The 13,714-nt window shown below is 40.6% G+C and overlaps 2 protein-coding genes across 4 annotated transcripts in view; one reads left to right on the forward strand and one right to left on the reverse strand.

Annotated features, from left to right (window-relative positions):
• Positions 1-944: 944 nt before the first annotated feature.
• LOC138214924 (SH2 domain-containing adapter protein E-like) lies at positions 945-11,612 on the reverse strand. The gene is made up of 6 exons (XM_069176783.1): positions 10,926-11,612; positions 8,116-8,242; positions 5,699-5,935; positions 4,922-5,234; positions 4,391-4,510; positions 945-2,667 (listed from the first exon to the last, which is right to left on the reverse strand). The coding sequence occupies exons 1-6, from the start codon at positions 11,448-11,450 to the stop codon at positions 2,484-2,486; spliced, it is 1,506 nt and encodes a 501-aa protein (XP_069032884.1). The 5' UTR covers positions 11,451-11,612; the 3' UTR covers positions 945-2,483.
• Positions 11,613-12,805: 1,193 nt separating this feature from the next.
• Positions 12,806-13,714, forward strand: part of pygo2 (pygopus homolog 2 (Drosophila)) — a 5,647-nt gene continuing 4,738 nt past the window's right edge. For 2 of the 3 annotated variants that reach the window (XM_069176516.1, XM_069176518.1), the window contains exon 1: positions 12,806-13,004. The gene's annotated coding sequence lies outside the window, so the exon portion shown is untranslated. Of the gene's footprint in view, positions 13,005-13,420 lie in introns of those variants that run through there. The other variant, XM_069176515.1, reaches the window with a different exon arrangement.

Raw genomic sequence — 13,714 nt, forward strand, 5'->3', positions numbered from 1 at the left:
CCAACTGGAGGTAAACCACCAATAGGTTTCAATCATTGCGTGGGCTAAATTATTGAACAGTGAAGAAGTTAAAACTAGTTCTACCTCAACCTGCTGCAGCAGTGAAATGTTACTCACAGGGATAAGAGCACTTGAAGGGATCATTTTTCTGCAGATTACTTTTACTTTTGGTACTTTCAGTATATTTTGCTCATATTGAAGACTGAAAGTTATCTATAGTTTTAGAGTAAGGAAATCTAACCTGCGGGTCCCGAGCCTTCATAAATTAATGCCCAAACTCTTGGCATCGAATAGAAGCAAACAGGGTTGGTGTCCTCCCCGAGAGTCAAGGAGAAACGGATGATAGACAGATATCAGCCTCAGATAACACTAACAGGGTGAGGAAGGTAAAGGAGAGGGATGAACGATACGTAAGAAAAGGAGGGAAGGAGAGAGGGATGGTGTCAATTGCTTCTTCTTTTTTTCCCTTCACATTAAACGTCCTTGACATGGGTGTAATGATACTACTCTTACTCTTTGTCGGGTTTTAGTGCTGCATTTACCTCAGATCTACACACAGCAGAAGCTGGGGTGCTCATTGCAGCTACGCAAGCAGTTTGTCCTCAACATGATCCTCGACTAAACCTAATCTCCCCACCAGACCTTTCCCCCTCACCTGTTCACTCAAACCTGGAATAATATTCTATCCCTTTTTAAGCAAAACAGAGCGCTAAACTTTCAGACAAATTACCAAACTGCTGAAACCACAATCAATCTCTTTCAGTTAAAGATTCATTAAGCTCAAAAATGCCCTCATTCAGTCATTCCAGCCTCTGTGAAGAGGCTGCTTCCTCAGGGATGAGGAGACACTTTGATGCTTTGATCATTCTCAGAGCACAAATTACTCTCATATTTTGTCGTTTATGTTGCTGATTTATTGGGATCAGAGAGAGGCTCACAGGGGATCTCCAGCATTGAGATTCAGGACCTTTTATTGTGATCTGTTTTACAATGTTTGAACAATAGGTCTCCGCATTTCAAAAGACACCGATAAAAAAATGTTCATAGCAGGTGTGTCTCCTCAGATTACCTCTGCTTGAATGCTCGGACAGAAAGTGGCTTCCCTTAAATCTCTTTGAAGAGATATGAAAATGGCAGACACTCAAAATGTATAACATAAAACAAGATTTAACCTTCATAAGACTATACTCGACTGTGAGTCTAAAGGTTAACATCAGCTGCTGATCAAAGTTTGCCAAAATGATTTCCAGCATATCGCTAAATTTTGAGTAAACACACCAAGCTAAAGTTTGATTAGTTACATTTAGAATACATAAAGAAACATAAGACTTCAGTGAATATAATGTAGTCACCACTTCTCAAATAAGTCTTCTGCCTCTTAGCACCGGGGGGGCATTACAGCCTGAGGGAAAACAGCATTACTATGACGGCAATTTTATTGAAATATCTACACAGTGTTTTATGTCATTACTTTATATTCCTGAAAATTATTCCACTTAAAGTCCTAAAGAGTGTTGACACAAGACATACATCTTATCATATTTTCTTACCACAAATCACAAGGATTTTCAGGTTGTTTTGCAGATGCTCCCAAGAATAAACAGCCTCATTCAGCTGGAAACTAGAGATAACAAGATAGTCTCAGTTCTTGTCAATAAAAGCTCTTACTATTGTAATGCCATCGCTCCTCCGAGCACATTGCATCAGGGTGAATCATTCGCGCTTCACAGTGCAGATAACACGGTGGAAACAAATCCCTCATTCACAGTAAAAGTGAGGAAATCCTCAAGGGACAGCTGTCACAGAAAACTAACATGAATAAGAGCATAAATTATAGATGAAATAGCTGGTCTTTGTTCTTATCTTTATAAGCAGAATGATATGATTATGTGCATGGTTTTTTATCAATTATTAATTTAAGTTAAAAAAAAGTCTGTTGGTAAGTAGGTGCAGTGTACCAGCACGTCCACCAGAGGGAGAAAGAGAGGCACAAACTAAAGTGTCGTCTCCATATGGAAAGGATTTTCTGCTTCACTCAGTCACAAAAATATAATGTATAGGTTTTAATAAAGGCACAGTAGATAATTAAAATATCACATCTGTGTGTGAGTCCTGTTCCAATCCAACTCCATGTCACATTTAATCAGTAAAAGTGCCCCGTCATCTGAGGTGCTTGTTCACATGCAAAACTGCAGCCTGGATGTTTTGCATCAGCTGCACATCAAAGTCAAATAAAGAAAAAGCAGAAGGCACCCAGAGTGAGTCAGAAAACATGTTGATGACCTAATAAAAAAATGATAAAAAACAACACAGATAAATAATAAAGTGTCGCTGTAAATAGAATAGCAGGAGAAGTACACACTGATTGAACATTTCACTGATCGGAGGTGATGGTGTTACTGATTTTTTTTTTTTTTTTTTTTTTTTTCATGCATGCCCAAAGGTGTGTTTGTTTTGTATATTTAAGCTGAGTTATGGTGTAGTCAGTGGATGCGAGGCACCGGGTGCAGCAGGGTCATGTGCTCTGCACCGTTGAAAGGCAGACGCTGGGTGCAGTAGTGGTGCACCACCTCTGGGATGCTGGGGAACACGCAGCTGCTCTGGTCCAGGGTGTAGCCATTTTCTTTTGTCTGGGCAACAATGATATGAACGCATCCCTGACTCGTCCTGAGTAACACAGAAAAGAAAAAAGGAGAGAAGAATTAACCAAGTTTTCTCACTAAACAAAACTGAGTGACATAAATTATTATTTTGGTCTTTACAAATGACACAAAAAGACCATCAATGAGTAAATTTGACGTTCAATATTATTTGACTTCCCAAACTTAACTTAACCGTGAGCCCCGAGCCCATTAAATAGCAATAAAGACCTACATCTTTCAAATTAGTCATAAGATTCTTTGTTTTCATAGTAAACAAACTGCAATGAAATAGTGTATAGCAGCAGTCCTGTAGCATCATATATACAGTTTAAATATATAAACAATATTACAGTTTAAAATGGCAACCAAAAATTATCATTAAAATGAGATAATATGTTTATATTTATATACTCACAAATATAGTTTCAATTTGATAAAAATCTAAGTAATTTCCCAAAGCAGCTGGGTACTTGTCAGTTTTTTCAGAAACAGGACAGAAGGGTGGGATTAACTAAAAATAACCACTATATTTATCATATTGAAAGAACATGTTAGTTTTGTGAAACAGTGTGGGTAGTGGTGTGTTTTGAATTGTCTTGAACAACAGAGCTGTGTTACAGAGGAATAAGCTTTTCTAAGGCTCTGGATACACGGGTTGTTATTAGTATACATTTATTATTGGTTTTGGTCTTCTAAAAATATTTCATGATGATAGGAAAAATATATGAAGTATTAACATCTTTAGCCTTTAAAGTAAAGTAACATCCAACTTTGCCGCATCGTCACGGCGACACACATTGACAAAGTCGAACGAATGTCTCAATGTATCATCAACTACATGTTTAGGTTATTGTGAGCCGACTTTACGTTCATGGGATCAACCAGCTCGACGTAGAACGTGAAAGTATGAAAAGTGTCATTTCCGGTGGCCAACAGGGGGCGCTATGACTATGAGCGAATATTACCACACAGGGGTCTTCAGGGCGGGGGCTCTTATAAAGTAACGAAAAGTAACTAGTAACGAAAAGTAACGAGTAACGCAAAAATAAAAAGTAACAAAAAGTAACAAGTAACAAAAAGTGCCGTGACGATCGCGCTCAGAAGTTTCTGCGTTTAAAAAAATTAAAAATGAAGCTCCGACGTTTCCTTGTGTTACCTGTGCAGGTGTATTTTAAAGCTAAATATCACATTTTACATTTATACACTGAGAGCTCATCACACTCCTGGTTTTATACACCTTAATTTTTGAACTGTGACTTCTGGTGCTGACTCGTCGATGACCCATAATCCACCTGAAAATCTACCTGCAGCATTACAGGAAGGATTTTAACTGACTTCCTGTGTTCCTTTACATCCTGTGCTCTTAATTTGAAAAAACAACGTTTGTACCTGATTTGCCCCCTTTATTGTTTCATTAATGTTGCAGTTGGGTAAATATATTTCTGTGACACACTAATCCCTTGTAAAATGGAGGACAAGCTGTTTTCTATCTGATTTGATCTGTTTGCTGAGAAAACATCTATTACTACTTAAAGTACTTACTTAAAGTAACGTAGGAACAAAGTAACAAAACATTGGTACGAGGAACGCAAAGAAACGAAAAGTAACGAAAAGTAACGCAAACACGCTACGAACAGATCGGGTCCAGTCTACATCCAGGACATGGTCCAACGTTACATCCCAGCTCGCCCTAATTATCCAACACCACAGCCCTTGAGACTGCGTGTGCAGTTTCAGATTTCACTCACTTGAGGGCGATGGAGTACTTGCTGTTGTCCGACTCGATGTTCCTGACCAGGAAGCTGGCCTCTCTGCAGGACTGCAGCTGAAACTCCGCCCCCTGGCGAGTCACGCAGCCGTGGTACCAGCTGAGAGGAGAGGGTGGGAAGGAGGGGGGATTACATTTCATCTGCGATTGATCAAGTTAGTGTAGAAGCTCATTTTGTGCACCCCCCCCCCCTCCCCCCCACACCTGGAAATGAGCATTACTCTTACGTAACACTGAGATTTAATAAACTTCTGGAGTGAGATTTATTGCTGGAATAAGAAACAGATGCACACAGATTCTGACATTTGAATTCCTTTAGAAATACTTTGAGCATTACAGCATCAAATGCCTGAGTTTTATGGGTCTACAGGAAAATTCCCACTTTGAGGTAAAATCACGATATTTGTCTTCTTTCTCATTCTATATTTGTCAGAAATTTAGTCGATGATTTGGATTAACAGAGGTCTATAGTCACTATTCTGGTACATCAAGAACACCAGAACCACCTCACCTCTGTTTTTCTAGGGGCAGGGAGGGGTCCACGCAGCAGGCCTCGGTTTCAGGGCTGCTGCTGGTGGGAGGAGAGGATCTCAGGATCTTCTGGGTCCAGCTTTTCTGCCTCAGATGCTGCTGTTGTTGTTGTTGTTGTTGGTGTTGTTGTTGTTGTTGTTGTTGTTGTTGTTGTTGCTGCTGCTGTTGCTGCTGTTGCTGCTGCTGCTGCTGCTGCTGCTGCTGCTGCTGGGCAGCTGGATGTTGGGGCTGTCTGGTGAGCGTAGGGTGAGGCGTCTCATCTTTGGCAGGGCGGTCAGGGCTGTCAAACTGTGCTGCAGGAAGACGAGCAGCAACAGAAGATAAGGATTTATGTAAATATACAAGTGACTCTCTGCATGAGTTTGAACTGGATGGTAAATATAGAATAAGAACACAGCACTTTGATGTTTCATGCACGATGTTATTCAGTATGCTGTTGGTCTGTGCATCTTATAAAATATAAATGTGATGGTCGGCCCGATTGTTGTTGTTTTTTTAACAAATATATTTCATATTGATCCAAGGCACAGTAGAGGCAAGGTTGCTACTGTATTACATAAACGCTGGTTACTAGTCCAGCAACTTTAACCAGTAAATAAAGAAATAATAAGGATAAATGATAAAGAATAAATAGAGGAAGAATTCAGCTAAAGTGTGCAGAGAAGCAGAAATTTCCTGACTTTCATTTTTAAGGTTTCCCAGGGTTAGTTTTCACCTTGTTCTCTGACATCATTTAGTGTTTTAATCTCAACTGTACCTGACAGAGTTTTGACAATATGCTCCTTCTTCCACTCCCAGGGCAGCTCGTACTCTGCAGAGGGACGAGGGTCCAGCTCAGGCCGCGCGACTGCCGTCTTGTCGCTGTCGCCACTACCATCATACGGTACATCATAGATCTGTAAGGAAGCAGGCTGACCTTCACCTACGGTCACCTCGCTCCCCTCCATCACCACACACACCTTCAGCAGGTCCTTAGATCCCCGACGTCTGATCTCTGGTGGGAAGAAAATGAGGGAGAAAAGATTAAAATCTCTGCTGAGGAATAAGAAGCTCCACCTGGGGAGGAAGACTGGAGCGATGTATCACCTGGTGTGTGGACACAAGCGAAATGATTTAGAAAGCTGTTAATGACAACTTCTAACCCTCTATTCAAGGTGCCTTATGTGAAAGAGACCAGAACTAATGGTCTGTGATGATGAACTTATCAATCAATTAATCCATTTTTATTTACAGTGCAAAATACCCATGGAAGATCGTCCCACTCAACCTTACAGCTACAGTAAATGGAAATATTAGACCACCACACTAAAATACCAGTGTTAAGGAAATGTTAAAACAACATGCGTTGCAGAAAGAGAGCATACCTAGTGGATGGTTCAGGGTTATCCGAGCCAGCCCTTACTGTAATTCCTATCAAAAAGGAAAGTTGTTTGCCTAATCTTAGAAGTTCAGGGCGTGCCTTTGCCTCCAAAATCCAAACTGGGAGATAGTTTCACGGGAGACTGGCCTGAAAGCTGAAGGCTCTGCCTCCCATTGTACTTTTGGAAACTGTAGGAGCCACAAGTAAGCCTGCAGTCTGAGAGTGAAGCACTGAATGAGTCATTTCACCGGCTATTTGATTTACACTCACTAGTCTATTTCCAGTGACACAACTCCCTGCTGCCACCTCTGATGCTGCTGGTACCTCTCGCCATGTCTTTACTGATTAAATGAGGGCTAAAGGTGTAAAAGAAATCTGCCTGCAGTGCAAGAAAAATGTAAATCGTACATGGTTATGGTACAGATTTTAGCACATCAGGCTTTTAAAATGTGTACTATCCCTGCAAACATACAGCTTTGTCCTTTTATTTGCTGATATCTACAGTTCTAATGTGCTTTTTAGTATTTACTTTTGTTTGAATGGTGATCAGAGGACAGAACAGGAAGAACATCATTACACAATGCAACTCGTTATTGGTTTGCATGAGCTTCAGTCATTAATCTTTAATAGTTTCTTAGCCTCTAATATTCTATTTTACTACAGTGTATGGCTGAAAGTCTGAATTAATTACATCATTTCGGGATTTTCTGCACTATTTTACGCCCGAAGTGGACTTCTGCTCACACCATGAAAAGTCAATACACTTTTGTCAAATAAAACAGAAACTTTCAAGGAGAAATAGCAGAGGTGCCATTTCACACAACAAGTGCCATGTATTTTATGACTGTGGCTGTTGTTTAGGGCATCATCTACTAACTAAACTGTCCACAAAGAGCAGGAATTAACAGAGAAGCGTGACGACCGGACTATTTTAATGAATTATGGTCAAACTATGAATACAATCAGTTTAAACTAAAAATCATTATTAAACATGAAATCATTAAAAAAAAACTATGGTATTAATGGACATATTATGCCTCTGAAACAGAGTTTGAGTCTGGTAAGTGATGTCAGCTGTTACACAGGGTGTTAATAATGATTCTGACCTGCTCTCATGGCTTTGCTTACTGACTCACAGTGACATCAGACCCCTGCTTACTTCCTCAGTGTGATTTAAGCCTCATAAATTGACTCAGCCACATCATCACATCCTCTGTAGACTTTTCCGAGGAGGCCTGGAAGTAGCATAGGCACTCACTGAACAGCACTGCAATAAAACATGTTCACATTCACAGCAGGCTATTGTGTAACCCTTTCAGTTGAAACAATGGACTGATGGAATGAAAGGTCAGGACAGCATGTGATTGGACGACTGGCCACCAGTCTTCCTCGAGGCTGGGACGTTTGATTAATGGTCGGACAGGTCCATATAGGGGTTTACATAGAGCTGCGTCCGAGATGTGTGTGGTGGTGGTGGTGGTGGTGGTGGTGGTGGGGGGGGGGGGGGGCACAGAACTTCCTTTTTAGAGAATAGTACCAGGAAACAGAGACAGGAAAGAGGAAGCATGGACAGGAAACTGCACCCATTGTCCAAATGCAACACAGTTGCCGTAGCAACCCCATGGGGTACAGAGAGCACTACGGGAGTGAGTTCATATTCTCACCGCTCTACCTGGAGGGACTGAAAGTGGGAATTCATTCACACGAGGGCTGTGAGGTCAAACGCTGTTGTATATATTACGTCAAATGTCACAGGTGTTCACTCATGCAGATTGTCAGCCACGATTGAGGAAGTATTCAGGTGAAGGTCTTACCTGTAATCATCTGCTGTGCGTCATAAGGCTCCATGTAACCATCGTTCTCCCCGACCCTCTCTGCCTCCCTTTGCTCTCTGGTCTTCTGAGCATCAAAAGGATCTGCGTAATCCTCAAGAATGATCACCTGGATCCGCAAATACAGAGAAATCAATATTTATTCCCCAAATATAGGAACGTTTATGTGAAGTCGGTCTTCAATATATTTCTAACCAATAATAACCAGTAAACTACAACAAGCTGACTTCACAGGACACATCTGACTCAGCTGCAACATCAGTACACTTGCTGCAATGAGACTGCGTGGAATCTAGTTAGTGGATAGGTTGGAATAAATGGCTAAAAGTATAAATGGTTGAACTGTGCAGCTTCCGCCATTGCAAGTAGTAATGACCAAACCTACTAAAAAAGAAAAAGAAAAATGAAGAAAACAACATGCTCAAACATTAAACGTCGTTTATAGTGCTAAATATCATCCAAATAGGGCTTCAACTAAGAATGAATTTAATGATTCATAAATCTGCAAATTTCTTTATTCATTCCGTCTACAAAATGTCAAAATAATTGAGAAATACCCATTATATTTTGCCAAAGCCCAAAGTGGCATCTTGTTTGTTGGAACAACCAAACCCAAACATATTCAGGTTACTATAACATGTGAACAAAGGGCAGCAGATCTTCACATTTGAAGCTGAAAACAACAAAAGTTTAGCCTTTCTTCCTTTTTGATGAATTGTTTGGTTTCAAATGAGGCTGTAGTACATCAGGCAAACAAAGTATAAATTAACTGCAGTAAACAACAGGAAGGCTTCACCTACTTGACCTCTCATCTTACATTACACTTCATTGTAATGTCTCACATTCATTTAACCTCTATTCTACAACTCAGTCATGCCCGACTATCCCGTCATGTTTTCAGTGACGTATCATTTCTTGTTTACTTTACAAGCCACTCAACAAGAGACAATACTAGGTCGTAAAGGTTGTCTCCCTTTAATCATTTCCAGTTGGGTTGCTATGCCAAATAAATGCAGCGTTGGTAGTTGGTGTTTGTCTAAAGTCTATAACTCAGCCTGTAAATCATAACTGAGCACAATAGATGTTGTTGGGATATTTAGTTTAGAGTTTAGGCTTAAATTCTAGACTGAAACACAGGCTTAAGACAAATTTTGCCTTGTTAAAATCGTGCACGGAAAGGACAACACATTATTCATTAACTGGGAGACAAAAGCGTTCCAACCTGGTTGCTGCTGCAAACTTGAATCTGAGACTGGACAGGGGAATTACTCCCTCTCTGAAATATAAAACTTCCATTTTATTCTTCCTCTCTTTTATCTGTCTTTTTTTCTCACCATCTCTCCACTATCGCCTCCCTCACTTCTCTTCTAATTTCTACTTTCTTTTTTTTTCAAAGCCGACCTGGAGGGGACTTGGGTTAGCGCCTGAGTGTCAGATAACACGTTGCTTTTTATAACATGATAGCCATCACCAGGGGGGCTGAATGTAGTGAAAGAGAGGGATGAGCCAGAGGGAGGGGCTGAGAGAGGGAGAACACTGAGCCAGATTACATGCAGGGCGAGAGGAAGGTGAAGGCCTCATGTCTGACCACAGCTTTGTATTCAGGGCAGGGACGATGGGCGTAAAGGCGAGGGGTGAAGAGGAACAGAAAGACGGATAGAAAAGACAAACTGGGAGGAGTGGACACAATGGGCAGCAGAGACAAAGGGGAAGGAGAAAACGAAACAATAATATCATTTTTCAGAGCTTGGATTAGATCCTGGCTACTTCACTGTCAACAAACCTGATGACTCTTCATGTTATTTTTGTTGGATAAGAGTTTGTTTCACTGCTGTGAGAATTAGAGAGAAAGATGCCTGACTACATTTGATTTGTTTGACATGATTTCTGATCAACAGTTAGATATTCAGAAATCATTCAGTAGTGCATGGTGGAATAAGTATCAGCAGCTTTTACTTAAGTAATGACTGCAATAATAGAGTGTAGAAATAATATATTAGTGGTTTCACTGCAACAAAAATAAGTAAAGTATTAGCAAACAAAATGTAGTTACTTTAAGAATCAAAAGTAAAATCACCTATTAGATATTTCAGATTACTGTTGATCATTGATGTATTAACACATTAGTAGTAAGTGAACATAGTAGTTAGCCACATTGGAGCTAATTGTAACTTTTTTATGTTGTTTTATCGTAAGTATTATTTTTTAGACCCACCAGAGGATTTAATTAAATATTAACCTGAAAAGTGACTAGTAAGAGCAACAATATAATATATTGTTGATGAAATTCTATAATTTTGCTAATTATTTAACTAAATTAGGCCTAAAAACTATACTTAAAGAGTAAATATATTTAGTTACTTTCCACCAGTCTCCACAAGGAAATAAACTACTCCATCTAAATTAGCCAACAGCTAGTTATATCTAATGGCCCTTCTAACAAAAATATCCCTATTTTTCACCTAACACAATAAAAGTCTCTTGTAATTGTAAATGCTTTTTACAACATCAATACAAAAACCTTCTGATTTGAAAATTAATGTCAATACTCAAATGTGAAGACAGCAAACTAAGTTGATTTTAAATCTGAGAGAAATAATTATAAAATGGGCAAATGAAGTAGGCTAATTTTCATGCCTCAGATATCAGAAGCAATATCTGTTTATGAAATTAAATTTTATTGGGAAAGAACTTACAAGAAGCTTCTCTCTAAAAGCTCTAACTACAACATCGGGATATTGCTGGTGGGGCCTGAATTAAACTGATCTTTAAAGGCTGAGGTTGTGACTCACTGTTTCTGCTTTGCACTGGGCCGGTTTCTCAGCTTCAGGTACCACTGGACTGGTGATGGTACCGCTGTTGAAGTTGGGGCCCTTGTCCTGTTTGTCCACTCGGATCAGGCGGCTGATGTAGGCGTTGGCAGACGGGGAGCTCTTCAGTGGTCTGTGCTGCTCCTCAAACACCGGCTCCGCTTTGGAGTTCTTGCGACTTTTCCCAGACAGGAGGGTGTCCCAAACTTTCCCATCTTTCGGCGAGCTTACGCCGTTTCTACTCAGCTCTACGGCCGAGTTCTTTCGGTTTCTTCCGGACAGGAGAGATCCAACTCCTCCACCTCCTCCTCCTCCTCCTCCTCCACCTGTGCTGTCACTAGAGGAGTTTTTGCGGTGGCCCGTTTTGGAGGCGGTTGTTTTGGTACCAATGCTGGCCACCAGCCCCGCTTTACTGGCTTTCGGTTGTGAGCCTGATTCAGAGGCTGAGCGGATCCTATCGGTACCATTCTTCAGATTCATGGGGAACTCCTTGAACCACTTTGCCATTTTAACTCAGATGGAGACCAATAAACCTCTGTGCCTGCTCCGACACCTTTTAGCGCCATACACGAGGCCCCCAGAGACGCACCTTTAGAAATCACAGCCTTTCTAACAAAAGACTTCCGTTGCTTTATTCTAGGAGAGAGCCTGTGTGTAGACAGGATCCCTGCACATCAGTATAAAGCATGTCATAAAGTTAATGGCTCTATCCTTAAACCTCAACTTTAAAAAAAAAAAAAAAAAAAAAAAAAAAAAAAAATCGTTGTAGGCTATAAAAAAATAACAGAGTACATTTGACAAGGGCAAAAAATAATAATTTAAAAAAAAAAAAAAAAAATATTTAAAAAAAAAGAGCTTCTATTTTATCCCATTTGTGTTTTCTTCCACCTGTTCTTTTTTCAGATGAGGAAAAGTTTATTCCCTTTGGATGAAGAGATGCCTTCGGAGTGGGATGATCCGAAAGAAGGCAAAGTTTTTCTTGCTTCTGATTTGAGGTCCCATTCCCAGAGTGGCTTATCTGTCTTTTACAACCGGCCACTGTCGCAGTGAGGCTCCTGACTGCGCCTGGAGTGAAGAGGGGAGGGGGTATCTGAAATTTAGAAGGGGGAGGTAGGACCTGGTGGGCGGTGTTTAAGCCTTTAATAGAGACGCCGTGGTGAAATAATCAAATTGAGATTTCAGAATTCAAGTTGAGATTGATCTGTCCTCAAATAACCTACCAGGAACAATACTTTTAGCTTATGTCTTAATAGGCATGATCAATGAAGTCTCTATTTTATTTTGTAGTGTATATTTATAGAGACTAAGTCAAGTAGGATTTTTATTTTTAGAACAAAAATGTGTATGTAGGCCACCTAAACTGCTGGTATGTCAATAAAATTCGCTTGTGCTTCAATAGTTGGCACCACAGGCATTTGTAAAAGGTAGCATGCATTTCCATTCATATAAAAGTTTTTTTTTCAGATGACGACTTAAATTAAAGCTGACATATATTATAATTTTAAAGTTGCATATTGATTCACTATTAATCATAATTTCACTTGATAATGTACTTAATTGGCTGTCTAATTGATGCCCACCGCGGGTTTAATTGTACATGGCCTCATTGGGAAATGGTCCGTTCTGAGCTGTTCCATATCCGCCAGTGTAGGCGGGGTCCTAATTATGTAGGTTAAAGAAATACAGCAGACCGATCGCGATGACGACAGATTTAAAAAATACAGCACGACAACTCGACACGTTATTCAATACATATAGTATTTTAACACCGGATCTTAAAGTGGGTTTTTAAAAAATAACGCACCCGTATACTTAACGACACCCCCCCGTTTTGGCGACGAGATGTAACCTTCCATGGTGCGCGATGCTCCTGCTTATCCCTCTTTGTCCGGCTGGCGACAGAAGGCCGTGATAATTATGGCGAAATTTGCGTTTTTGAATGAATTATAGTTGAGTGGTGGGATCAACAAGCACACGCCGTGTGAGGACTGGTTTGCTGGGCAAATGACGCACCAGAGAGTTTCAATTTAAAGGACAGCAGAGCGAGCGACGGAGAAAAGGGTACAGTTTGCTTCCAAGACAAGTCTGCAAAGATGGCTAGCTACCTTCAGTGGCATGCTAACGTTAGCTAACCGGCTAATGTTAGCATAGTAAAAAAAAAAAAAACAAAAAAAAAAACAGCAGCTTTTCGAAAACTGTTTGGTTTTTTTTTTTTTTTTTTGCCTCATAAATGCTGTGATGAGTGAACTTTAAAAGTGCGTATTGTCACGCCTGAATGTAACGGGAAGATTTAAAAAAAAAAAAAAAATCAGCTATCAGCTAACGGAGCTATCCACATTTGAGTAGCGTGGCTAGCTGAGTTAGCTTCGCGTTAGCTATAGCTGGTCGAAGCTACACATCTGTAAGTGATCACTCCAGAGAGGAGGAGGAGGAGGTGGGAGGAGGAGGTGGTGGTGGGGGGGGGGGGATGAGGAGGAGGAGGAGGGGGTGCTCTATAACTTTGCTTTGCACTGGCTCGTGAAGCCAGGTAGCAGAAGCAGCCAGTTTCTTTTCCCCCTCAACAAGACGAACTTGTGCTACATGACATGAACCTGCTCGGTTTCTACCTGGCGGTCGTTTGGTGACCAAATCCCGGCGTGACAGAACAACCGTGGCGCAAAAAAAACAAACAAACAAACAAACAAAACAAAACAAAACAAACAACAACAACCACCACCAGACCTGCAGACCCCCCCGGGCCGGCGTTAATAACACGAGCTTGTAGTTTTACA

This window comes from Embiotoca jacksoni, unplaced genomic scaffold (genome assembly GCF_022577435.1).
Source record: "Embiotoca jacksoni isolate LCO1_2020_lvr unplaced genomic scaffold, fEmbJac1.0.p SCAF_7, whole genome shotgun sequence".
In the NCBI taxonomy this organism is placed as follows: domain Eukaryota; kingdom Metazoa; phylum Chordata; class Actinopteri; family Embiotocidae; genus Embiotoca; species Embiotoca jacksoni.